At 46.3% G+C, this 27,500-nt stretch overlaps 1 protein-coding gene and 2 long non-coding RNA genes across 7 annotated transcripts in view; 1 reads left to right on the forward strand and 2 right to left on the reverse strand.

The window, feature by feature from the left end:
- Window positions 1–1,151: 1,151 nt before the first annotated feature.
- LOC142485402 (importin-8-like) lies at window positions 1,152–13,753 on the forward strand. The gene is made up of 8 exons (XM_075584417.1): window positions 1,152–1,360; window positions 1,740–1,835; window positions 5,058–5,278; window positions 7,113–7,318; window positions 8,340–8,534; window positions 9,812–9,928; window positions 10,842–10,898; window positions 12,915–13,753. Exons 1-7 carry the CDS (start codon window positions 1,265–1,267, stop codon window positions 10,886–10,888), a joined length of 978 nt encoding a protein of 325 aa, XP_075440532.1. The 5' UTR covers window positions 1,152–1,264; the 3' UTR covers window positions 10,889–10,898; window positions 12,915–13,753.
- A 2,185-nt stretch (window positions 13,754–15,938) lies between these two features.
- Window positions 15,939–17,765, reverse strand: LOC142485401 (uncharacterized). The gene is made up of 2 exons (XR_012798457.1): window positions 17,190–17,765; window positions 15,939–16,211 (listed from the first exon to the last, which is right to left on the reverse strand). It is a non-coding gene; the product is annotated as an uncharacterized LOC142485401 (long non-coding RNA).
- Window positions 17,766–22,817: 5,052 nt separating this feature from the next.
- The window catches only part of LOC142485399 (uncharacterized), an 87,271-nt gene continuing 82,588 nt past the window's right edge, over window positions 22,818–27,500 (reverse strand). For all 5 annotated transcript variants that reach the window (XR_012798450.1, XR_012798451.1, XR_012798452.1 and 2 more), the window contains 2 exons: window positions 23,492–23,648; window positions 22,818–23,067 (listed from right to left, as the gene is read on the reverse strand). This is a non-coding gene — a long non-coding RNA (uncharacterized LOC142485399). The remainder of the gene's footprint in view (window positions 23,068–23,491; window positions 23,649–27,500) is intronic.

Genomic DNA, 27,500 nt, shown 5'->3' on the forward strand with positions numbered 1-27,500 from the left:
AGACTGAGGAGCTCTGTAGTCCTAGGGTTCACCAGCAGATAAATTTACCCTACCTTGTTTTTTTTAATAAGGGTTTAGTGAACTTAAATGTAAAGGTGTGTGTGTGTCTATACTGTACAATAGGATATACATGTTTTGACCTCACTACTTTTTTTTCCCCCTTGCTCATTGATCTTTAAACTGTGTTTTACTCCCAGAAAAAAAAGAGCCTAGGACCGAAGTTAGCTTGGCTGCAAAGCCTTCCCCCCTTTGTAAAACAACGTTTTTTCGAAGACCCTTATCTGAGAGGCTCGGGATAATAGTTTTGTTGAGAAGCCTCAGACATTGGCATTTAAAACAGGTCTGTGCTTTATGGCGGGATGGAGCAAGTTAGGCCGCGTCCATAGTGGATCCGATGGCGCGAGCGCCAAATACAAACAACTGGAGGCCAATGCGCGTGTCCATAGATCGTTTGCGCCGAGGCGGCCAATGCATGGCGAGACAAACTTGTTTGAATTTGCAGCGCGACGGCCAGGTTATGTGTGCGGTTCAGCCAATGAGGGCGAACTGCTCACGTGACATCACGGGCACGCCAACCATAGTGCAACATTGCAGGCCACGGATCTCTTAAAGTACAGACAATGCGCTCGGTCGCGAGCGCACACCTACTATTGAGGCGGCCTTAGAATAAATGGCAGAGGTTGCTGCGTGTACACTACTGTAGGCTTTGGGCCTATTAAAAATCAAATCAAAAACAGTTGTGAAAAATTAAGAAATAAGGTTTGTCATCTTTTATAAGCATCACAATGAGATTCATTTCGTGATGGTTACCTTTTTGATTGGGGCTGGGGGGAGGGGGAATTGTACCTTTAAATTGTCCACTTGTGAGAGATGCTTTGAAAAACTCAACTTGCCAGCTGTGTGTGACATATTTACAAGGCAACACACAGAGTAAACCAGGACAATCAGCGCATCACCAGTGTGAAAGGCAAAAGGCTTGGGGAGAGGGGGTGCCGGATACCGTAACACTGTGGGGGAGGTGACTGAGCCTTGGACAAGGTGAGGGTCAGGGTGGCTGGCGTTCTGCCTGGATGAGTGTGACTGGAATAGATCATTATGAGGGTGTGTCCAAAGAGTAGATCAGGTGCAGTGGGTGCTCGGGGTGGCACATGCCTAGATGCAGGCATAAGCTCAAGGGTAGAGATTCCCAGGGTGGGGATGCCCAGGATGCAGGTGGTGGTCCTGCCTGTGTCATTGACCCTCCTTTTTTTTTTTCACTTCAGATATGATGCCTCTTCTTCACAATTACATCACAGTAGATACAGAGACTCTGCTGTCAAGCCCCAAACACCTGGAGATTATTTACACCATGTGTAAGAAGGTGAGCAGCTGTGTGTCAGTTGGACAAATGGAAAGGAGAACACACTGGGTGGGAGCACGGTGGGAATTAGGAGCCTGTGATTGCATGTGGGGGCTGAGCAACAGAGAATGTTACAAGTAATGTTTTCCACCATTCAGTTAAGCTTTGCAAGCAGTCTGCTTAGACATTGTTTTTGGAGGGCTCAATACTTGGATCCTGAAGGGTCCTGCAATTGCGGTGTAAGGGCAGAGACTGTGTGTGTTTGTGAGGGGGTGGGGCTCTGGTGAACTGTCATTTTGGTTGTAAGGCAAGAAGGGGCTTAGGGCAGCAGTGGGAGGTTGAAGGGGGTGAGGAAGAGGTGTAGCCTAGTGGTGCTTCTTTTCCACCCCTTTTGTGTCAGGTACTGACAGGGGAAGCCGGGGAAGATGCCGAGTGCCACGCAGCAAAGCTCCTGGAGGTCATTGTCTTGCACTGCAAAGGCCGAGGAATTGATCAGGTAATTTGGAACTGGGTGCTGCTAAGGCTCATTACCCCCCCCCCCCCCCACTCTGAGACATGCTGTCCATACTTCATTTTTTCGGATATATTTTCACAGATTCCTCTCTAGCACACTATATTACAATTAAACACTAACCCTAGCCAGCTGTGTGTGTGTGTGTGTGTGTGTGTGTGTGTGTCTGTCTGTGTTTCTCTGTCTCTCTCTGTGTTTTTCGATCTCTCTCTCTCTCTTTGTATCTATCTCTCTCTCGTCACTCTGTCTCTCTCTGTGTCTCATTTTCTTTTTCATTCCCCTCCCCATCTGCTCTTCCCCCATTTCTCATGGTTAGGTTTGTTATCCAGAGCTGTTAATTACGTACTATTTCTAGACATTTTTCGCATGCAGTTTTTCCATCTGCATTCAAAGTTTGCTCTCTCTGTTAGAAGCGTAAAGATTTCAAACTTGCCATGGATATAAAAATAAACTAATTATTTTAACATGCAGTGACTCTATTATATGTTTGGTAGATACAGTATATATATATATTTTACTGTGATTTTATTGCGTGTGTGTACTGAAAGATTTTTTGGCTTCTTTCCACTTTTATCAGATTGGTGAATAAATTGTACAGCAGTCATGAATCTAAAACCTTTTCGCAGAAGATATGTGCTTGTAACTGTTATTTGCCCATGTATTCCCTATAATTATGGAACATGTCAAATCCTAGTCCTTTATAAATAAGGATTCTGGGTTGTGGAGTAATGCACCTGTTATTTTGTGTTTTACCCACTGTGTGTGTGTGTGTGTGTGTGTGTGTGTGTGTACTGGAATTCCCTTCCCCTCAATACCACACTGTCTCTCTCTGGCTCTCTCCACCTTTAATGCCTATCTTCATACAAGCCCCCTTAATGAAGTATTTGGGTAGCTCCCTTGGCTAGTACTATACATCTCATATACATTTACAATCCCTCCTTGCAGTTGTACTTACCATAACACACTCCTACTGTGTCTGCAGGTTCTTCCTACTTGCCAGTTAGATTGTAAGCTCTTCGGAGCAGGGACTCCTTTCCTAATGTCATATTTTATTCTTATGTATCCAATTATGCTATTTGTATTGCTGCTGTAAAGCGCTACTGTATGTACATGGGGGCGCTATACAAATAAAGACATGCATACGTACGTTATAAGAGATAGAAGAGGGCTTTGGCTGTGCTAGCAATTGCTGCACATGGCCACGAGAAAAAAGGGTGCAGCCAGAGGAAATCACACCTTTCCCAGGTCTCAGATCACCAAGTTTACACACTAACTGAAGCAGTATTTAAAAATACTTAAAGGTGTCATATTTGGGTAAAAAAGCATCAATCAACTAGATGTAACTGTAGCCCTCTTTCTAGTGCTCTAGAGTAACTACGGGTACTGTACACACCTGTTGGCTCCAGGAGATCTGGGCCTCCGCTAGCTGGGAGCCTGGGGTAACAATTTTCTTATTGGCAGCGCCTCCACTTACCCAGGATCCCCATTGCGTAAGATTCCCTTGGGTAAGAACAATAGCTACACACATACGATTGTAACTGTTTACTGTAATTCTGATTGACTCTTATGGCATAGTTATGACAAGAACGCATGTAACACATCAACCAACTACTTAATATATATAACCCTGGTGGCTTGGTCACTCTCATAAGGAGAAATGTCAATGTCCTGTAACCGCGTGCCCCCACACCGTGTCCATGTAACTGTAATTATGTATATAGGCTCAGTCCTTTGGCCACTCCACTTAGTGTCCCCAAAGAGTGTTCCCTAAGGCGGGATCAGCGCCTGTTGACCGGTGTTGGTGCACTTTAGTAAATACCTTCCGGTCACTGGGGTGACCGGTAACAACTTCAAAAAGGATCCGCCGATCCAGCGCAGTCTCTCACGATTTCACGATGCACAGCAGCCTGGTCCCAGACGACTAGCACCAACCTCGGCTCCGCACACTTTGTCCCTATCTGCTATACAGTAAGGGCTGATGTAGCTATCACTACAGGGCGTCCCTGCAGCACCACAATCTACGGTGACTCAGGGAGTATCCTGGGGCCTACGGGGAAGATCTAGCCTATGCAGGTGGGTCACGAAACCCCCTGCACCCACACTACCTGTCCCCTTGCTCCTCCGGTGCCCTCTGACTAGCGTGGCCTCTCCCCCACACTTACCTTTCCGCCCTCCTATTCGCTCCCTGGCGTCAGGTGACTTCGCTAAGGCTCCTGGGAGTCGTAGTTACTGGCTGAGCCTCTTATTGGCCAGCCGTTCGCGCACTGCGCATGCGCGACCTCTCGCCGCTCTTACAGTGCCCCTAACTATTGCGCAACAATATGGCGGCGCCCTATGCTGTCGGGCCGCCGCGGAACCTTTTAAACACTCCCTCTGGAGACACGCTGCAGCGAAGGGAAAGCAAACTAAGACATCCCTACATAACCCATTGAACATGTCACTGGCATTAGTTCACTTTAAAGTTCATCAGGACCAAACCTTTGTGATATATGTAATTGTATGTTTATTTTTATTTATATAGCGCTACAAGTGTACTCAACACAAAGAATACAGTACAGGGAATTATAATAATACAATAAGTGCAGCAAAATCAGACAATAGGAAAGTAAATCCCTGCCTGAAGAGCTTACAATCTAAATGCGATGTTGGCAGACTTGCAGAGATAGCAGATGAGGAAATAAGTGCTGTAGATGGCAGTGCTTGGATTCAATGGTTGGTAGGAGTGACTGTGGGTGTGGGACAGTAGCCGTGAGTGCAGGCTCTTGGGGTGCTTGATTTGTGAGGCGAGTTTTAAAGGTTAGTCAGTATTAACACAATTAGCAGGGGAAGAGGTGGCAGAGAGGCGTGGGCGAGAGCAGGTGTGTATATGGCTGGGTAATATTTCATTTATTACCACATTTGGCTTTCAGCATTTAGATTCTAAGCTCTGAGGAACAGGGCGCTCATCACCTTTTTGTATTTCTTTGTGCTTTTTTTGTCCGTATTTGGTTTGTTATTCTGTTTGTCATTGATATCATCCTGTTCCCCCATTGTACCGCGCTGTGGAATATGTTGGCGCTTTATTCGGTGATAATGATAATAGATGGGTCACATATACCAGAAGACATTCCTAATCTTTGCATTCGAATAGCTCTTTGGGCTCTCTGTTCCACTGCTACCCTGGAAGTCTTTAATGCATTTGCTGAGTGGCCGTGTCTTTTTCTTTAGTGTATCCCACTCTTCGTGGAGGCCGTGCTGGAGAGATTAACACGAGGCGTTAAGTCCAGTCAGCTGCGGACCATGTGCCTGCAGGTGGTCATTGCATCTCTGTATTATAACCCAGCTCTGCTCCTGAACACCTTGGAACAAATTCGCTTCCCTCACAGCTCCGAGCCCATCACTGCACAGTTTGTCAATCAGTGGGTGAATGATACAGACTGCTTCCTGGGGCAAGTAAAGCTGACCGTTTCAGAACTTCATATATGGAGGGTACATGTGTGCATTGATCGTGTCGCTGTGATGTGTACTGAAGATTCTCTTGCAAATTATGACCTGTCGCCCATCTTAAAGCAACAATCCCCACTACTTAACCTTGTTTTTCTGCTGTTTTAAAAAAAAAAAATTAACAAACTCTGAAACTGGAGGGTCCCTGTAGCTCGGGGGTAGGGGACGGTGGAGGTGGTGTGCAACTCTAGTCCTCAAGGGCCACCGGGATAAGATTATTTGGAAGGAGTAACAGAGCACTACTGAATGTATCCAAAATTGAAAAAAAAAACTATTATGAAAGGGAAAGTGTGTTTTCCATGAAAAAAAAAGCTCTGTGTGCTGTGCACGCGCATAGTAAGTGAAACTTCTTTGACTTTTGTCACAGAAATTGTATTTGTATTGGTGATGTTTTAATTAAAAATCAAAAGACAATTTCATTGACAAAACGCAAATACATTTGACTTATAATGCGCGTGCTCGGCACACATCCCCTGTATTAGCTATTTGCACTGAGTGTGAATATGTGTGTCAGTGTGTGTGTATGTCAGTAAGTGTGTGTGTAAGTCAGTCAGTCAGTGTGTGTGTCAGTCTGTGTAAGTGAGTCAGTGTGTGTGTGTGTATGTATGTGTGTCAGTCAGTGTGTGTCAGTCAGTGTGTGTATGTGAGTCAGTGTGTGTATGTGAGTCAGTGTGTGCATGTGAGTCAGTGTGGGGGTCAGTCAGTGTGTGTGTGTGGGGGTCAGTCAGTGTGTGTGGGGGTCAGTCAGTGTGTGTGTGTGTGGGGGTCAGTCAGTGTGTGTGTGTGGGGGGGTCAGTCAGTGTGTGTGTGTGGGGGGGTCAGTCAGTGTGTGTGTGGGGGGGTCAGTCAGTGTGTGTGTGGGGGGTCAGTCAGTGTGTGTGTGGGGGTCAGTCAGGGTGTGTGTGGGGGTCAGTCAGTGTGTGTGGGTCAGTCAGTGTGTGTGTGGGGGTCAGTCAGTGTGTGTGTGGGGGTCAGTCAGTGTGTGTGTGTGGGGGGGTCAGTCAGTGTGTGTGTGGGGGGGTCAGTCAGTGTGTGTCCTGCAGCCAACGCGTTTCGCATTAAAAAAAAAAGAGCTTTCTCAAGGCATCTATTTTCCTAAGCTCAAGGGCCACCACCAGGTTAGGTTTTCAGGATATCCCTACTCTTTACAGGTGTCTTAGTCATTATGACTGAGCCACCTGTGCTGAAGCAGGGATATCTTGGAAACATAACGTGTTGGTGGCCCTGTAGTACTGGAGTTGGACACCCCTGCTGTAACTGAACCCTAACCCCCGGGTTCCTGAGATATTTCCCATTTTTGTACCTGTATGTTTGGACCATTTTGTGTAATCCACATGGCTGCCATCCAAGGCTCACTCCTTCAGACCAAATAGGAATCATCAATGTCATCAGGGCAGGACACAGTGGCTTCCTATTGGACGATTCAGTTACCTTTTTATGTGCCAGTAAAATTAAAGCTAAGTATCACGGGTACCAGGTGGTCCCAGGAGCTAAGAACAGTATGGATCCGCACCAGTAGGCACGTTGGTTCAGATTTTGGACAAAGAAAAGATTCTCAATATAGGGGGAATGCTGCATTAATGCTTCTATTGTATGCGTTGAGCCATCACTAATGGTGATATTTGTGATGTATGTGATGAGTCGCCACTCGTGCTGGGGTTTGTACCAATGAGCCGTAATTCATGATAATGTGGGGAATTTGATAGAAGCTTCTTAGCAGTATTTTTTGTCAGGCTCTATGCACCATGTCTGTCTTATGATCTGCTGCTTGTCTTGTAGGCTGCATGACCGGAAAGTGTGTATAATAGGACTCAGCATTCTGATGGAGCTTTCAAACCGACCGCCATCAGTCGACGCTGTTGTTTCCCTCATTGTACCTACGATTCTGCTTCTCTTCCTTGGGCTGAGACAGGTGTGTGCAAGCCGTGAGCAGCCTGACCAGCGGCCATCCTTGCAGGACCCAAAGACTGAGACTGAGGAAAACGGTAAGAACCTCTGGCTCACTCCTTTCTCAGGAAGGGAGACAGGCTCTGGGTGTACTGAGACCGACTGGTATACCAGGAATGTTCTGAGATGGTAATATATTTGCAACATTAGGAAAAAAGCACAGCTGTGACATCCCAGAATCCTCTGTCCTCGGTCCTAAGCACACTTTAATAATAAAGCCATCAATTATTGGGAAGATAATGATAGAGCATTAAGCTTGTAGCCTGGGAAAGACTAGCTAATCTTCACATTGGGATTCAGGATTTTAACTTGCCTTTGTCAACAGACTTCTTATTTTTAAACACTGTATGTAACTCCTAACAAAAATAATCTATTTGGAACAAAAAGGTATTATATGTTGCATTACAATAGAGAATTGCAGACTTCATCCTGCATGTTAAAAGAAGCATATTAATAAGACATGGCTAGGGATCGATTTGTAGGGTTGTACTGTATGTAGCATTACAGGGAAAACAAAGAAGGGTTCAAAGGATATACAGTACATTGGTAGTGTGTTTTTCTGTTGCTTATGTAAATAGTTTAACACCCCTACAGCACTCGCATAGAAAGAATACATGGTCATATTAAAACAAGTGTTACGTGAGCATCACAAAAAGACCATGTCTCGATTTTAACACACAAAATATTCACAGGGAATAAACTATCATTTAAAAAAATTCTGCGAAATAAATATATCGGGATTGCATTCGTGTAGCTGCAGCAATATTTGTAACACGTATGTGCCATTCTTTCCAGGAGATGGAGTTTGGGATTTGTGTATACAAAATGTGTGTCTGTTACTGCAAGAAGAAACCATTGTGAAAGATGGCATTTCGTGTGTGTGTGTGTGTGTATAAAACATTGGTATGAGTCGAATTTAACACAATATATGTGTATGCATAGTGTTGTGTTGCATGAGGTCTTACGTGTGTGTGTGTGTGTGTGTGTGTGTCGGAGGAGCTGCAATTCTCCCTTGGTGACGGGCTGTAAACATGCTGAACATGCTCTCTGCTTTTCAAGAGGAAATTCCGAGTGATGAGGAGGAAGGAAACGGGTTAGGTCAGGCCATGCAGGAGAACCTCGGGCAAGAGGAGGAGGAAGAGGACGACTGGGACGATGAAGTTCTGGAGGAGACTGCCTTGGAGGGATTCAGTACTCCTTTGGACTCTGTAGATGCCCTTGATGAATACCAGTTCTTTACAGAAGCTTTGCTCAGTACGTTACTTTTTAGTGTGGTTCGGCACAAAAATGAAAGTGGGGTTAAGTGGGGAAATTCTTCTAATTAAAGGGCTTGGAGGAGAGAGACCGGAGGAGCTCTGTATAAAAGCAATTTTGTTGGCAAGAAGTTCTGACACATTGCGCCATTTTGCTGGAGCGTAGCTGCATCAAACAAATGTAAGAAATCGTCTCTTACATCTGGTGCAGAATATTAGAAGGCACAAGCTTATACCACTATCACATTTTTGTTTTTCGTTTTACACCGATTAAAGGGAGAAGAGGTGAGACATGGAGGTGCAGAATTTGACACATCTCATTATATTCTGAGTTATGTATCTCATACTGTCAGTTCCCAAGTATCAAACAAGCCCATGGAACAAGACGAAGAGCAAAGTGCTTGATGCATTGACGCATGCAGGTGCAAGATGGAAACCATGCTTACATTTTGCTCCAAAATTGCTTTGATACATCGCTCCCATGGTATTTAGAGAAGACGGCACAGCGAAATATTTTAGGGCATGTCGGGCTTTAAGGGCAGTTTAGAAAAAGAAATTAAGTGGAGGCGCAATGGAAAAATGGAATCAACTTTATATTCACCTTCAAAGTGAGTGGTCAATAGTAATTAAAATATACATATATGGTGCACTACTAATGCAAAAACATACATTAAATACATAAACAATTGTTAAAAGTGATATTGCTAAATATCATATAGCTGAACTGGTAAAAGTGTGTAAAGGTCAGAGTTGCCTGTGAGAAAGGTGGTAGCCTTAAATGCTGCTGGCTGTCAGCTCCTGCATGCTCCTTCCTCTCTGGGGATAACGCCTAGACCGTCCCAGCTACCCTTCCAAGCTGCAATACGGCGACTCTGGAGGTGAACCGAAGGAGAAAATTGGAAGACGCCCAGGACGGTCCCATCTGACAGCACACCAAGGTGATCCACGGCCCCCGCCTACTCACGGAGGTAGTGAGTCCCAGCAGTGTGAGCGCCCGATCCAGCCCTGTGACAGGACGGTCCAGGCGTTAACCCCAGAGAGGAAGGAGTCTTTGCCTGATTTCACTGTGAAATATACTCAGTGACATTTAAATCACCCAGGTGATGCTTTTCGAACAAAAGTAGCACCTAGTAATGGGCATCAGGGATATTGGCCTCACGAGAAGCTGTGAAATACAGCCTGCCAATGTCCTAGTAAAAGGGACATTCCACGGCATGCATCTTCCAGACTGTTATAAGCTGTACATACGCATGGATGTGATGAGACTGTCTTGTTTAGGGGTGCAGGGCCAAGATCTCTCGTGGTATCACTCGCTGACAGCCCCGCTAAGTAATGATCAGAAGAAACACCTGCATGAAATCTACTCAATGGCCGAGCAAAGGAAGAATGCAGCAGGTCAGTCACTTCAAAGGAGCCAAAGATGATGGGGGTTGGGGCTCTAGCAGGATAGTGAGAATCCCAGCATATATCGCCCCCTAGACTTAAATACAGAACAGTATCCTGCAGTGATCAAAAACTCGGTGACAAAAGTCAAATAGACATTTAAAGTCTTAATGATGCAGATATAATGCACAACGTTTCGGGGGAAATCCCTTCCAGAGCTGTACGATTATGCACCCAAAGAAGGGATTTTTCCCGAATCTTTGTGCATTATGTCTGCATCACTAAGACTTTAAATGTCTATTTGACTTTTGTCACTGAGTTTTTGAGCGCCGCAGGATACGGTTCTGTATTTAAATGTCCTCATCCCGGCAGATTTTCCTCATCTCCACCATGCTTTCGGTTCTCTAATGCACGTCAGTCACTCCCACAATGGCAAAATACATATATGAAACCTCAAACAGGCGCTTCCTATGTGAAATAACTTGTGATTTTCTTGTGATAAATGAATGGGAAATATTTGTGTTCAAATATATCTACAAATTATATAGTTGATGTGATTACGTGTAAATAAATTCAATCATGATCCAAAAATGTGTATATACCAGTAAAACCATTAATGAGATTTAGGACTTTGTGTATTCAGCAGCTTAAACTCAGAGAAACTGTCCAAGATAGATCCTGAAACAGTATTTTTGTAGTGTGTGTGGGAAGCGCTAAATCTCCTCTGCACCAGATAACTGTTATAATAATCCATTTAGAGAAAACCATATAAGGAGGAGCGTACCCCACTCTCTACAAAAATACACACGAGCAGCTAAATGTAGAAGGTTCAGCCAGTTGCGGGGGCTGAATTAACTGATCCATATTATGTTACTGTATATGCCAGCGTTCTTATTCTGTTTCATTTCATCCGTTGTTTGATTAGGACTTGCCGCACCCCAGACAAGTACAATAAACTGCAACAGAAGATAACTAACTCCAGGTACATTTGTGGGACATGGCAGCTGGATTGGAGCTTTTTTTTTTTAAACTTGAATTTTATTGAAAACATAATTTTACATAAATGGAGATACAAATACACATAACAGGTGTAGCACCTGTTCCCCCCTCCCCTGCCACTGAAGATCTGGCCACTACATGGGTATTGTCCCCGGTGCTGTAGCTCACCCGCTGGTTCAGGAAGTCTGAGTGGCTCCGCAGTTGTTATCCTTCCATGAACACCGGTGGCTCAATCATTTGGACTGAACTACCTGTACTTGGGCAGGAATATCCTTAAAACCTGGTCTGTTGGGGGTCCTTGTGGACAAGTTTCAAACCGCTGTTCTAGACGTGAGCTTGTTTTTCCTCAGAACACACTTTCTCACAGGAATAGCCAACACAGTTGTAGATTGAGCCACCTGTGCTGAAGCAGAGATACCATTAAAAAGCTAACCTGTTGGTGGCCCTTGACTGGAGTTGGCCACTCCACCTTAGCCCCTTCCTGTAACATAGAGTAACACTAAATTGAAGACAGCCTTACATCAACCAGTTATGCTGTTTTGTGTTTTGGAATTGCACCAGGGTGGTGCGACCTGACAGGGCACACAATCTTGTTCAGCTCTGGGCTGACCTCGCTGGTCCAGATTTGAAAAACAATCTTGATTATACTGTACTAAATCACTTGCATGTAGCTATAATGCTGACGGTTTTAATGCACGTGAGTGACGGCCAAGGCCATTGTGTCTGAGATTAATGTAGGCATTTTTATACTAGATACAGATACTTCATCCCACCTGCTGTCTTTGTAACTGTAACGGCTCAAATATATGTGCCATCTGATCAAAGCCATGCATTTTCTTCTAAAGCTTGCGGTCTACATGAGTTTTTAGTGCTGTGTGCTGTACAGATGTACTGAGACTTGCTGTCTCCGGAGCCAGGGCCTGAGAGAGCTTCAAGCCGCGGCTCCAGTGATGGTGCTGCCCATGCCATCCTGCAGGGGGGATCCATGCTTTCGAATCGGACCCTCCTGGAGCGATAATTCTCCGGCACCACGGCAGTCACGTTTTCACAGCATGCCCTGGTGCCGAAAACGGAAAGTCTTGCTCCATCTGTATGTCAGCATCATAGCCCATAACCAAGTATGGTAAAACCTATCCTTGCTTCATTTTTGCATAGCCAGTATAACCAACCCCACACTGAGACCCAATAAGGTCGAAACGGCCTTCTGTGGGTGGGTTTACTGGCTTTGCATCTTGACCCTGGCTGTGCTCAAAGTTGTGACCATGCAGCAAGCTTAAGCCTATAGGGAACCATGTTGATGGTTTTGAAGCAAAAGGTGGCACTGTGTGCTCATTTGCATGTTATTTCCCAGAATCCCTTGCTGCAGTGGAAGTGCTGGGTGATAATGGTGAAAGGCGGGTTTGCAGACCTGTCAAAGACATGCAATGAGCATACAGTAATATTTCCATTATATATATCAATATCATCATCTTCACGCTCCACCACCTAACCATTTAGGTTGGGATGCTTCATATACCTAAAAAGTACTGTAGATCAGAAGCATACAGTACAATTCAATGAGTTTATACACTATTGACTTGGATGGGAGGTTCCATCATTCACGGTTTAGTTCTTTCCACCGTTATACCTCTCGCATCCCTTGCAAAGAGATGCTTAGGAAATACTTTGGTCTCATTGTGCTGTTGTTAACGCAATGCTGTTGTAAATCTATCAATGTTTAGACACTAAAAACCCGACCAGCTTGTCCCAGCCTCATTATTATAGCGCTTTTGATTAAGGTGAAAAGTGGAGACTGCACTGTTAATGGAAAGGTGTTTGTGGGGGTGGGTGTAGCATGTAAATATGCAGAAGGAAGAAAGAAAAGTTCTGGTACAAAATGCTTTTTTTATTTAATGTGAAAGTGCCAGTTGGTAGTGGAAGAAATTGACATTGAAGAGCACAATCAGACATAGGATTCTGTCCCACGACTCTCACTGTTGTTGTATTTTTTTATTTCCAGCTTCTCAGAAGATTGAGCAGCAGAACGCTGCTTAGTTAGAGTGCCATAAGCTCGCAGCACCTTCCTTCTGAGGAACTCGGCTTGGAGACAAACGGAGAAAGCTACAGAGAACTCTTGGAAACCTTTATTATCATATTTTGTATGTCTCATTGACCCAAAAAAGGTTAAGTTAGACTTTCAGACTGCAGCGATGCATCATAAGACTCCATTATGTGACTTTAAAATCTTCTGACATACTATTTCATCCTGAGAATGTGACCGATTGTGCGCTGCACATGGAGCTGGACTTAAAATAAACTGAAGCAGAAATGCCTCGCTGCTGGACCGTGTACATGATTCTTAATTTTCTGCTGTTTGTTTTGGTACCGTAATGCATTTGGACTTAAACTGGCTACTGGAAGATACAGTATGAACCATATGAAATTCTTGGTCTTTGGACCCTCACTGGAATCCTTTGCCTCTTCATCTTGATGTATTTCTTCATTCCCTCTCGTTTGTTCTTTCATGTGTGTAACTGGCGCGGATGTTTCAGATTTAAATATAGGCCACATGGAGAAGAACGGTCTCTATCTCCCCATCACAGCAGAGATAAATTCGACCCTTGAAATGTCTGTCTTCAGAAAAGCCATTGGTTTTCCAAGCTCCTCACCCCTCGCAGAGCTGACCTAAATCTGTCTGCAGTCAAGTCCTTTCTATTATACTCTTAGCACTTCTTTTTTTTTTTTTTTGCATACTATTTTTTTCTTTTTGTTTACTTGCTTACATAGATCATCACAGGTCACATGGGGTCCTATGTCAGGAAAAATAAAACTCTTTGTCAAAAAACTTATTTTAAAGATGCAGCATTTGTGCTTCTCTGGTTCTCTCCTTCAGTAAGAGCGTGTAGTGCTCTGTGTGTCTCACATCTGGTACAATGTAACTTTGCTCACAATAACATGTTTGTCTGAGGCTGCCAATGTGGGGACAGCTGGGGCTACTGTCCCGGGCCGGCGAATCAAATTCCCCCCTAACAGCGACCCTAACGTGAGGCTGCACTCCTTATAAGCCCCTTTGCTGGCCGCCAACTGTCTCACAGCAATCGGTGGGCCTCTAGGCTTCACCCCTATACTGACCCCTCATGTCTGTGTCCCCCTTTTTTCGGCCCACTGTAGCTTTTAGCAGGCCAATCCCCAGGCCTTTGGGACCCTATTCTGGCTGTGCCGTCCTTCCAAAGGCCCCTCTCATTGCCTCTCGTAAATCACCTCCCCACCCTCCAGGCCCATTCACTATTAAGTTAACAAAAAATACAACCTGTACAGTGCCAGGGGCCAGATACATATAGTTAGATTTATATCAATCTTGCTAAGGGGCTAATTTTATACTGGGGGGGGGGGTTAAACAATTGTAGATAGTAAGCCCACTTGAAACACCCGTGTTTTCTTGCAGCTGAGTCGTGGCTTATTAGATCAGCGATACGGCTGTTATTAAAATGCACTTAATATAATGCAAGTGCTTTTAATATATTATATGTGATAAGTGCTTGCATAGGGTAGAGATCAGCTAGTTTTTAGCTAGTTCCAGTTTGGGTATATGCAGAAATGCACCTTTAAACCACTCTAGCTTAACACAAGGATTATAATGTTAGACTAGCTGTTATGTATTCCAGTCGTTGTGAACATTATACAAAATAATTTGGGGCTCTGAAATACAAAAAAACCTGTACAATTACTAATAGACTTCTATTTATTGAAATGTGTTGAAGCTAGAGTATGCAGGTAAGTTATTAGAGATGTATGGTTATACACAAAATAACAAGACCTGTTGCTGCTTTAACCTTTAGACTGAAATTGTTAATTTGTGTTTTATCTATTGTTTAATGCTTACTGTGACGGGAGACAGGAACTTAACCGAGGTGATTAAGGCAAAAGGCAGGACAAAGCCGTTCAATAAAAACATTTTATTCCAGCCGAAGCCAGCAAGCCCAGCACAAAAACACAAATCGGAGCGATACTCACAAAAACAGGGCATACAGGGGTGAATTCTGACACAGTGCTGAGTGCCACATCAAACGGTTATCCAGAGCTTGCTTCCACTCTCCAATGGGGGTAGGGACTGTCCATACCAGGTAAAATTTGCGGCAGAGCGCTTTCAGAAGTCCAGCTGAAAAGTCTTGCTCCCGCGTCCATGACAAAGCCTCGGATCTCACCGCTTAAATCACCTACACGTTAGGATCCGAATGAGCCGTGGAGCGCTGATCGGGTTCCCTTATCTAGCTTCACCGCTGCCATAGAAAAGCATGGTAGAGGGGCTGGTGACCAATCACAGCGTGGCTGCTGTTCACTGACTAATCAGGAGGCAAGGGCTCGCCTGAATTACCCAGGGTCCGTGGAGGGAAGTTTAAACGGGGCAATGGGAGCAGCTAGAGAAAAAGAGATGTAATCGGGCGCTCCTAATTACTGGAAGGGTGTAGGGTTTAATGTGTGTAATACACACTTAACACACTGAACAGTGCAATACAATACTTGTGCACATAAATTATGAAGTTAAAGTGAACAAATATTACAACATGTAAGTGATAACACCACATATTTGAGAGAATAACTAATTTATCATCAGCACAACCGATAGTGAATAAATCTCGTGTGGTAATAAATGAAAAGCAGCGCTAGAAAAAAAATTCCTCTGTAGATGGTTCCTTGGTCTTTACGATTCTTGTTGTCTTCCAGGTGAAGGGAGCACAGGGTGTTCACAGCAAATATATGAAAGAATAATAGAAAACACAATAGTGCGGCCAGTGCGATGAAATGAGGTTCCACTCACAAATATCCTCTAGGTCAAGCATGTCAAACTCAAATGCTAACAAGGGCCAAATAAACAAGGTTTAAGTCTAGGTGGGCCGCAAAAAAAAAAAAAACTTACATTTTCATAGAAACGTAGGTTTATTTCGAAAAGGTGTGTGTGTGTGTGTGTGTGTGTGTGTGTGTGTGTGTGTGTGTGTGTGTGTGTGTGTGTGTGTGTGTGTGTGTGTGTGTGTGTGTGTGTGTGTGTGTGTGTGTGTGTGTGTGTGTGTGTGTGTGTGTGTGTGTGTGTGTGTGTGTGTGTGTGTGTGTGTGTGTGTGTGTACCTCACAAAACGAAAATAAAAACTAAAAAAGCCAGATGTGAATGACTTCTGAACCCATTAACCAGTGTCGGGATGCCCCTCTTGATTTCCAAAGCAGCAATCCCGCCTGGAATCTTACCTGATCCGCAGTCCCTCAAGGTACTATACTGCAGGGGAGGTGTTTCCTACCTGTCTTCCGATGTCCCCCGCGTGAAACTTGAGTCAGATCCGGAAGAAAGCAGAATAGGTTATTTCGGTGTAGGTATAGGGCAGTTAAGATAAAAACGAGAGACAGAGAGGCGCAGAGAGAGAGGCGCAGAGAGAGAGGCGCAGAGAGAGAGGCGCAGAGAGAGAGAGAGAGAGAGAGGGAGGGAGAGAGAGGGAGGGAGAGGGAGAGAGAGGGAGGGAGGGAGAGGGAGAGAGAGGGAGGGAGAGGGAGGGAGGGAGAGGGAGGGAGAGAGAGGGAGAGAGAGGGAGAGAGAGGGAGGGAGAGGGAGGGAGAGAGAGAAAGAGAGAGAAAGAGAGAGAGAGAGAGGCACAGGGATACAGGGGCAGAGGCACAGGGACACAGGCACACAGGGACACAGGGGCAGGCACAGGGACACAGGCACAGGGACAGAGGCACAGGGACAGAGGCACAGGGACACAGGGACACAGACACAGGGACAGAGGCACACAGGGACACAGACACAGAGGGAGACAGGGAGAAAGGGACACAGGGACAGAGGGACACGGACACAGGGACAGGGGGACACAGGGACAGGGGCACAGGGACACAGGGGGACAGGAACACAGGGACACAGGGGCACAGAGGGACAAAGGCACAGGGACAGAGGGACAGAGACACAGAGACAGAGAGACACAGAGACAGAGGGACACAGAGACAGAGGGACAGAGAGACAGAGGGACAGGGGCACAGGGACAGGGGCACAGGGACAGCAGCACAGGGACAAGGGCGCAGGGGGGCAGGGGCACAGGGACACAGGGACAGAGGGACAGGGGCACAGGGATACAGGCACTCTCTCTCTCCTCCTCTCCCTGACTCTCTCTCTCTCTCTCTCTCAGACACACACACACACACACACACACACACACACACACACACACACACACACACACACACAGATCTCCTTCTGCACGTGCAGCTCACACAGAGATTTGACAGGGGGGAGGGGGGCTGCTGTGAAGACATACCCCTGTCCGTGGGATCTCCACTGAACTGCTGAACTCTCTGCACCTCATGGAGGGGGGCGGCCATGATCTCTCTGGTTTACCAGGCTTCAAGGAGAATGCAGTCTCTCCGCCGGGGTTTTGACTCCGCCCCCGTGTTCTCCCACACACGGCATGAGTGCAGATTGACTGCACCCGGCCACCGTACGCCTCCAGCCCCTGCAGGACAGATTTTACTTCCGCCCGTGCTTCTCACTTCCCCAACACCCGCTTCTCCCGCGGCCAAAACTTTTTACCGCCGCCCACGCGCTCGCCGACACACACGACCGCCGCCGCGCTGGTTGTGAGCGGGCCGCAAAAATATCCATTGGGGGCATGCCTGCTCTAGGTTAAAGGCATGTCATAGATTCATTCTCTCTCTAACTGGAGCCGTAGTGGAAGGAGACATCCATGTTGGGCTCTCCAAGGTTAGGTTGCAATCCTCTTGTATAACTCCAAAAGCAAGGAAAGAAACTCGCATACACAGTAGTGTGGTGTGTTTCAATATATATTGTGAATAACAGCAGGTATAAGTATAGATCCACTCACATTGTACATGAGTACAGGGCATGGAACGAGTGCTGATCCGTCACGTCTCAATCCCCGGCACACGTATCCCCTCCGTGTTCCTACGTCACTTCCGGTGCCGACTTGACTGTGGGCAGAAGCGGTCAGACGCGCTGGTACCGGTTGTCACGACTCCTTGTCGCGTTCTCTGCACAGTTTTGACAGATTGTACTCGTTTCACTAACATCTTCAGGAATCAATACATTTATTTCTATCTGGGTATTTATAGGCTTCCCACTCATTAGTATAAATAGCTTAGGTAAATGTTCATTATATTGTTATATTATTATTACATCGCCACTTCGATACTACCTCAATGGGAGCAGCCCCTCTAAGATGGACTTGGCAAAGGCTTCCGCCGGCTGCCAGGATATCTCCCGCTGGGCTGGCGCTGCTCTGGCTGGGGAGACACCCACATGCTCTGCTTTTTTGGTGGCTGCCCCCTCCCCCAGCTTGATCACCCCTAGCCCTAGACACCATCTCCTTTGTCCCTTCACATCTCCCACTCCAGACCCAGCAGCATACCATGCCTGGGCTGTTGATTCATCCATGAATAGTTTTTACCTGGATGAAACAAGGATTTGTGCATTACAATAATACCAATATAGACTCTTACTGGTTTGAGTGACTGATTGGATTATATATTGGTATCGTGTGAACATTCACTTGATTTACAGCATCACTATTTTTTTTATTTTGTCTTACGATATCCACAATGTGATAACATACTATAGCATATGCATAGTAGATGAGCCGAGTGGGACATTTATTATAATATGATTTAGACTAAAAAAATGTAAAGACACTTAATTTTACTTTTTATCGCAAGATTTAATTTTCTTCCTGGGGGGAGGGGAAGGGGGGGGGAGTGCAGACTCAGGATTGAGTTTATAAAAAGCTAGTAATATATACACTAAAGAGAATCCATATAATACCTCAAATTGAGGTGCACCCCTATAACTAAATGATGGTCTATATTACATTCAAAGCTGCAGACAAGCAATATCCTACGTGATTTTTTTTTTAAAATAAAGCGGTTCTGTACTATTAAAAAAATGCTACAAGTATTTTCTCATACAGCTCTGAATTATGTTTTTAATGTATTCTAATGTAACAAGCATTTTTCGTTTCTATAGCAACCATTTACAAAGTCATATCCCCTTGCTCTTTGAGCCCTGCCCTCTCTCTAGCAGTGCACCAATTGTGTCTAGTCTTCTTCTGGATCATGGGTGACCTTTCCTTGTCCTTATTGCGTAAACCCCTGTTTTTGCTTTTAGTCCTTTTAATTTTTTTGCTAATAGTTTATCGGCTTTGTTACCCTTTTCGTAGAACAGTTGCCTTGTTCATCTTAAAGCCGTTTCTACTTCGTGGTCACTGTCAGTCACGAAACGAGTTAGGAGAGGAGGAGCTTGGTGACGCCGTCTGTAGGAGATATTCCAGAGCAGTGAGTGGCGCAAAGCGGTGACGTCCCACGACGAGCGCCGGAACACACCACGGAGCATTGTGCAGTTTGGGCACTCCGTGGAGAGGTGATATGAGCGCTGACTCTTAATCCAAGGCTCTGAGGGAAATCTTTGCATGATGCGGACGGCATTTTAGTGATGTTCGTGCACTCACTGGTTATGTGAGTATTTTATTGGCTGTGTTAGCTGTTTTAAAATAAATTGTTTGTGCCATCTACACTATTCTGTGCTTCTTGCTCTCTCCATGTGACCAACTGCAACCATTGGGGGAAGTACCTGATAGCAATTGTAACTCGGAGCAGAGAGACCAACACGTGGGATTCGTGTTGACAGATAAGAAGGGGTTAAAGCACAGATTGTCTCCACTGCACGGTTATTTGATGGATTGTAAGTAGGCACTATCATTGCCTGCTTGAGTGTGTCGTAGTTCTGAGATACCGCGCAATGGTGTGATTGTTTCATTTCTTCTAGGAGGAGTTGCCAGCAATTCCATCTCCATCAATTGGACATTCAGGGGAGGGTCCCATAAAGGACATTAACCGTCACATGGACGTTACATCCCATGGACTGTGTGATATTTAAGCGCCATATTTAGATAAAACATTGAAACATTCGTAGTGATATCTTTAGTACCTGCCCTTAATAGCCATACCAGGTTTTGAATCCAGCGTGTCGAGCATTGAGCTCTATAAAGGGGCATGTCATCAGGTGGCAGGTTTTTTTTCTCTCTCGTCGTTAGGCGGCGTTTTCTTTCTCTCCCCGTCGTCAGGCGGCGTTTTCTTTCTCTCCCATCGTCAGGAGGCGTTTTCTTTCTCTCCCCTCGTCAGGCGGCGTTTTCTTTCTCTCCCATCGTCAGGCGGCGTTTTCTTTCTCTCCCGTCGCCAGGCAGTGGGTTTTTTTCTCTTGTCATCAGGCGGCGGCTTTTTTTTCTCGTCAGGCGGCGTTTTTTTTCTCCCGTCAGGCGGCGGTTTTTTTTCTCTCTCGTCGTCAGGCTGCTATCAAAAGGGCCTGATCACTAGGATCTATGCGGGAGTGGAGTCAGCTGTGGACACCTCTGATCATGACTACATGACAAGATGGGCCACAGATCTTAATATTGAAATAGAAAGAGACGATTGAGAGGACATATGGGAATTTGCCTCCAAAACATCCATGTGCTCTATACTTAAAGAAAATATCTATAAAATGATGTATTATTGGTACCTCACCCCAGCACGCTTGAAGCGGATATACCCTCTGGTGTCTGATCTCTGTTGGGGAGTATGTGGACAGAAGGGCGACATGGTCCACATTTGGTGGTCATGCCCGGTTATCCAAAATTACTGGGAAATGATCCAAGCCCTTATTAGGGAAGTTACGGACCTTTCTGTTCCTATCGACCCGTTGGTTTTCCTATTAGCAAAGCCTGTAAAAGAGCCAGGTGAAAAAGCTAATCTCATTTATTCTTACGGCAGCAAGGTGTGCTATTGCGGCCTAATGGAAGAAATTAGCCCACCCTTCTAGGAGAGCGGTTATAGGGGGAATCAACAAGGTTATGGAAATGGAAAAGATGGCTTTCCTGAGACAGTCGGCTGAAGACTTCTACAGGACTTGGGAACCGTGGGTAGCTCAGAGACCTGGCCGGAACTAGGACCCACTGTAGCAGAGTTCTAGAGACAAAATAAAGGACCCGACGCCTCAATACCCAAAAATATCAATGCTCCGACTATGTGTAAGGAACGAGTTGGGCCCGTGGATCGGCGGACCGCCCCCTCCTCCTCTACTTTGCCCATCCCTCCTCCTCCTGCTTTCCCACTCCCCCTTTTTACCTTGTCCTCCCCCTCACCCCGCCTTCCCCCTTGTCATGTCCTTCCCTCTTCTTCTAAGTTCTTTCCTTTCTCTAATTTCCTCTCTAGACCCATCCAATCACAAAGATGAAACCCACTGGTTGGGCCGAGCTCGACTCTGCTTATAGATGGGTAGGAAAATGTAATCTATTGTTATATCAGTGAAAGGGAGAGAATTGTACTAGGCATATGTCATGATCGGGGTATGAGGGGTTAATGGGATCTGTGTATATGTTGATCTGCATCCCCCTGCTTCAGCAGAATTGCCCCAGGTCTGAGATGTATTTCCCCAGCAGTCTGTGTTATATTACTATGTGTGTATAAATCATGTTGGGAGGGAAAGGGTTAACCATATTGTGTATATGTGGATCTGCATTTCCCCGCTTCAGCCAAATTGTCCCAGGTCTTAGATGTATTACCCCAGCAGTACAGTGTGTTATTGTATATATCCTGTTATCATGATATGGATATGAGGGGTTAATGGGATCTGTGTATATGTTGATCTGAATTCCCCCACTTCAGCAGAATTCATTGCTATGTTATGTATTAACATGGAGAGAGGGGTTAACTGTGTATTTGTCATAATGTAAACCCCATAGAACCATATCTCTGTATGTGTTTGTGCTACAAGGCTGACATTTTGATATGTTTTCCTATGCAACGAACACAGGTTGCATACATACCTTTAATCTGATTTATGACATGTGAAATATAGTTATGAGTTATCGCTGTTTTTAGTATAACTGTGGTTTGGAAGCTTGCCAAATGGCCGCTTTGATATGTAATTGTACAATCAAAGGAGGTTACTTGAAAGGCTTTGTTGTGGAGAAGTTCTCAGAGGTGAGAAAAAACCTGTACATCAATAGAGGTGACTCGCCTCATTGCCTATGAAGCCAGCTCTCACAGATGGATACTAACCATTGTGACCTGTCAAACGTAACACCCTACATGAAAGACCCCTGCCCAATAAGCATTTTTGCTAGACAGGATGACAACGAAGGCATCAGGTCATAGTTTTTTTATAAATGGGCTGGCCAAGTAGCTACAGGGGAGGGGTGTATTAATGGGGGGCTGGGTAAACCCTGCTTCTCGCGTTACCTGGCAACCTGTGATTGAGACAAGGTAATTGTTCACCAATAACTGAAATGCCATGTTAGGAATGGGGGGCCTGTGTCTAAATGTTGCTTGCACCCCTTATTCCTGTGCTTGTCGTGCTTGTCGTGACCTATAACAACTAAGGAGCTGCTATTCGGCTGAATATCTCCTTGTCCAACCCCAGTAGGTGTAAATATTTCTGTAATGTTATTTGCTTGATTTATTGTCTGTTCTGCTCATAGGAAATAAACTCATTCAGTTTACTATATCCTAGTCTTGGTCAATCTGGCCCGGTTATTCTATATATTGTCTGTTCTCTCATGACAGTAGATGCCAAGATTTTTTATATGTAATAGAAAATCATTGTGAGATAAATGCGCACCTTGAGATCTGTAACCAAAGTAATGATGTACTTTCACTTTTCTGTTTTTTCGATGCATTTAATAAAATTTGAGTACAAAAAAAAGAGACAATTCACATATCTTTTTGAATCAATGACAAAAGCTTTTATATTCTTGTTGCTGCGCTTAGTGTTTCTATAGAGGCAGATCTGCAACAGGAGAATTTGGTGACGTTGTGTGGTAATGTATATAATTGGAGCAGATAGTTGGCTCCCACAACTGACCCCCACCCCTGCCCTCCCCCCCCCCCCCCCCCCCAGGAACACAAAATGCCTTTTAATGCAGTCTAGACAACCTTCAAAACGCAGAAATGAGAGCTGGTTCACTGGTTGGTGCATGATCTCCCGCTTACTCATAGGTCTTTACAAGCTGATACAAGCAGAGCAGGCTGCCTAGCCAGCTCCCACTAATGTGTGACATCAGGTAGAATCCTATTTTGTCCACTATGCCTGTCCAGCGGCCTGGGAAGTCATGTTTGATGATGACACGCAAACAAAGGGTTAGTTGAGTCCTGAGAACAGAAACACTATTAGAAATTTATTCTAAACATTCGGATATTCCCTATTGCGGACAACACTTTCTGCAGGCACTTTCCTACAGGGTGCCCACACTAAAAGAGGCACGCTGTATTTACTTGCAGGAGTTCTGCAGCTCTTTTAGTGTGGACACACTATATTAGCAAACAGAATGGAGCAACAGATGAGGTGGCACTGGCAGAATTGAATAGAAGCTTCATGTTCATTATGCTAAACTGAACATGTTCATGTCACACTCATGAAAGCAAAGCTGATACAAGCCCTGACCTGGCAATTAACAATGTCATTATTTGTATCAGCTCTCAATCCCACAGACGGTAAACTCCTCACCTTGAATCCTCTGCCTCCCATTGAGTATATAAAGGAAATTATATCCTCCTTTATGTAAATATGCTTTACCTCACTAAATCTGGAGAATGGATGATTCCCTCCACAATGTTATCCCGGATCTCCTGACGGTCGTTTTCATGGATATTGAATGGAAAGACAACTTCTCCTGCCAGAGGCTCTCAATCTGGCCAGTACTGAGACACCATGTTCTTCAGATATATAGCAGCTACCAAAGAGATAGAGATTCTGTGTGAGTCGACAGACATAGCTACCAGACAGACGGACCAAGACCCTCTGTGTGCAGACCCCCTTTCTAATGCTCTCTGCGAGCAGGCTGACAATTTAAGCTAAACAGACAGATGTGGCCTATATTATCACATTCACACACCAATATGTAAGGGCAGCAGAAATGGAGTATGAATAATAAGTGGTCGTCATGTTTCAGTGAATAAACTGATATGTATTAGTAAAAGTCAGAGTGCAGTGTTTAATAATCTAATAAACTGCACACAAAAAATATATATCAAGCAAAAATAAGTAAAAAAACATTTGATGCTAGTTAGTGAAGTTTATGGATTTGTATATGGGAAGCCCCGTCTGTGTATTGGCTGCACAATCTGGGATGTATTCTTTAAGAAAAACCATGCTAAAAGATCAGGAGGAAGTATATTCTGATCCCAATGGAAATTCTATTACACCTAAAACTAGTAGGTAATATCCACCTCTTCTAACGCTGCAGTACTTAATCAATGTAGCATAATCCCCATCAGTAAATATCAAAATACATTTAGATTAGCCTTTTACTTAGGGTGACCACCCGTCCCCCTTTTGCCGGTACAGTCCCGGTTTTTCGGGAGCTGTACCGGTTTTCTGTGTGTACCGGAAATGTCCCGGATTTTCCTCAATGTGTCCCCATTTTTTTTTTTTGTCGCCGGCGGTGCGCGAGTAATTAGCTGTGGTGCACTGTGCGCTGTGCGCGAGTCTGCGGCGGCGGCGCGGAGGAGGAGACTGCAGCAGCCCGGCTGGTAAGTATTTTTTTTTTTTTAATGCCAATCCCCCCCCCCCGGCAGTTTCCTACCTTGTTGGCCAATCCCCTGCGTCCCGGCATTAAGCCCCGCCCCCCGGCATCATCCTTCACCAAGGACCGGTGGAATGGATGGAAGGGTGCCTGGGGGCGGGGCTTCCGCTTCCTGCGGCAGAGCACACGTGGTGTGTGTCTCTGCCCACGGCTCCTGGCTCTTCTGCGCGGTGTTTCCCCCCCTCTGCCCGCCCGGGGGGATAGGAGGTGGGTTTTTGATCCTTTGCCTCCTGTCCTGGCGCTCCCTTCCCCCCCCCCCCCTGTCCCCTTGGTTCGGGAGATGGGCGCGGGGGCTGGCAGTGGTGGCTGCGCGGTGTTCCCCCATTCTGCCCCGGGAGCCCGTGGCTGCCCTCCGGGGGAGGGGGGGCGGCAGTTTACCTTTGTGTCCCGGCGCTCCTATCCCCCCCCCTCCCTAGGTGCGGGAGATGGGCGCTGGGGTGGGTGCAGGGGGAGGCGGAGAGCCACCTGCTCGTGGCTGCCTCTGTCTGTACTCCAGTCTGTGTGTGTGTGTGTGTGTGTGTGTGTGTGTGTACCAGTGTCTGTGTGTGTGTGTGTGTGTACCAGTGTCTGTGTGTGTGTGTGTGTGTGTGTGTGTGTGTGTGTGTGTGTGTACCAGTGTGTGTGTGTGTATGTACCAGTGTGTGTACCAGTGTGTGTGTGTGTATGTACCAGTGTGTGTACCAGTGTGTGTGTGTGTGTGTGTGTGTGTGTGTGTACCAGTGTGTGTGTGTGTGTACCAGTGTGTGTGTGTACCAGTGTGTGTGTGTGTGTGTGTGTGTGTGTACCAGTGTGTGTGTGTGTGTACCAGTGTGTGTGTACCAGTGTATGTGTACCAGTGTGTGTACCAGTGTGTGTGTGTACCAGTGTGTGTGTCTACCAGTGTGTGTGTGTACCAGTGTGTGTGTGTAGCAGTGTGTGTGTACCAGTGTGTGTGTACCAGTGTGTGTGTGTGTGTGTGTGCCAGTGTGTGTGTGTGTGTACCCGTGTCTGTCTCCCCCTCTCCCTCCCCCTCTCTCCCTCCCCCTCCCCCTCTCTCCCTCCCTCTCTGTCCCTCTGTCTCTCTCTGTCTCTGTCTCTGTCTCTCTCACCCTCTGTCTCTCTCACCCTCTGTGTCTCTCACCCTCTGTCACCTTCTCTCTCTCTCTCTGTCACCCTCTCTCTCTGTGTCACCCTCTCTCTCTCTCTGTGTCACCCTCTCTCTCTCTCTCTGTCACCCTCTCTCTCTCTCTGTGTCACCCTCTCTCTCTCTCTCTGTGTCACCCTCTCTCTCTCTCTCTCTCTCTGTGTCACCTCTCTCTCTCTCTCTCTCTCTCTCTCTCTCTCTCTCTCTGTGTCACCCTCTCTCTCTCTCTGTGTCACGCTCTCTCTCTCTGTCACGCTCTCTCTCTCTCTGTCACGCTCTCTCTCTCTCTGTCACGCTCTCTCTCTCTGTCACGCTCTCTCTCTCTGTCACGCTCTCTCTCTCTGTCACGCTCTCTCTCTCTGTCACCCTCTCTCTGTCTCTCTCACCCTCTGTCTCTCTCACCCTCTGTCTCTCTCACCCTCTGTCTCTCTCACCCTCTGTCTCTCTCACCCTCTGTCTCTCTCACCCTCTGTCTCTCTCACCCTCTGTCTCTCTCACCTTCTGTCTCTCTCACCTTCTGTCTCTCTCACCCTCTGTCTCTCTCACCCTCTCTCTGTCTCTCTCACCCTCTCTCTGTCTCTCTCACCCTCTCTCTGTCTCTCTCACTCTCTCTCTGTCTGCCTCTCTCTCTCACCCTCTCTCTGTCTGCCTCTCTCTCTCACCCTCTCTCTGTCTGCCTCTCTCTCTCACCCTCTCTCTCACCCTCTCTCTCTCTGTCACCCTCTCTCTGTCTCTGTCACCCTCTCTCTGTCTCTGCCTGCCTCTCTCTGTCACCCTCTCTCTCTCTGTCACCCTCTCTCTCTCTGTCACCCTGTCTCTCTCTGTCACCTTCTCTCTCTCTGTCACCCTCTCTCTCTCTGTCACCCTCTCTCTCTCTGTCACCCTTTCTCTCTCACACCTCTCTCTCACCTCTCTCTCTCTCTCTCTCTCACCTCTCTCTCTCACCCTCTCTCTCTCTCACCCACTCTGTCTCTCTCACCCACTCTGTCTCTCTCACCCACTCTCTGTCTCTCTCACCCACTCTCTGTCTCTCTCACTCTCTCTCTGTCTGCCTCTCTCTCACCCTCTCTCTGTCTGCCTCTCTCTCTCACCCTCTCTCTGTCTGCCTCTCTCTCTCACCCTCTCTCTCTCTGTCACCCTCTCTCTGTCTCTGCCTGCCTCTCTCTGTCACCCTCTCTCTCTCTGTCACCCTCTCTCTCTCTGTCACCCTCTCTCTCTCTTGTCACCCTGTCTCTCTCTGTCACCCTCTCTCTCTCTGTCACCCTCTCTCTCTCTGTCACCCTCTCTCTCTCTGTCACCTTCTCTCTCTCTGTCACCTTCTCTCTCTCTGTCACCCTCTCTCTCTCTGTCACCCTCTCTCTCTCTGTCACGCTCTCTCTCTCTCTGTCACGCTCTCTCTCTCTGTCACGCTCTCTCTCTCTGTCACCCTCTCTCTCTCTGTCACCCTCTCTGTCTCTCTCTCTCTCTGTCACCCTCTCTCTCTGTCACCCTCTCTCTGTCTCTCTCACCCTCTGTCTCTCTCACCCTCTGTCTCTCTCACCCTCTGTCTCTCTCACCTTGTCTCTCTCACCTTCTGTCTCTCTCACCCTCTGTCTCTCTCACCCTCTCTCTGTCTCTCTCACCCTCTCTCTGTCTCTCTCACCCTCTCTCTGTCTCTCTCACCCTCTCTCTGTCTCTCTCACCCTCTCTCTGTCTCTCTCACTCTCTCTCTGTCTGCCTCTCTCTCTCACCCTCTCTCTGTCTGCCTCTCTCTCTCACCCTCTCTCTGTCTGCCTCTCTCTCTCACCCTCTCTCTCACCCTCTCTCTCTCTGTCACCCTCTCTCTGTCTCTGTCACCCTCTCTCTGTCTCTGCCTGCCTCTCTCTGTCACCCTCTCT

The sequence above is a fragment of the Ascaphus truei genome, unplaced genomic scaffold (assembly GCF_040206685.1).
Source record: "Ascaphus truei isolate aAscTru1 unplaced genomic scaffold, aAscTru1.hap1 HAP1_SCAFFOLD_588, whole genome shotgun sequence".
NCBI classification, from domain to species: domain Eukaryota; kingdom Metazoa; phylum Chordata; class Amphibia; order Anura; family Ascaphidae; genus Ascaphus; species Ascaphus truei.

Bases quoted from the DNA above. Each gene is read 5' to 3' on its own strand.
- LOC142485402 (XM_075584417.1), top strand. From the start codon at position 1,265: ATGATGCCTCTTCTTCACAATTACATCACAGTAGATACAGAGACTCTG. The intron at 1,836-5,057 runs GTAATTTGGAAC...CTTTTTCTTTAG, and splicing joins AAGGCCGAGGAATTGATCAG to TGTATCCCACTCTTCGTGGA. The intron at 9,929-10,841 runs GTCAGTCACTTC...TTGTTTGATTAG, and splicing joins GCAAAGGAAGAATGCAGCAG to GACTTGCCGCACCCCAGACA.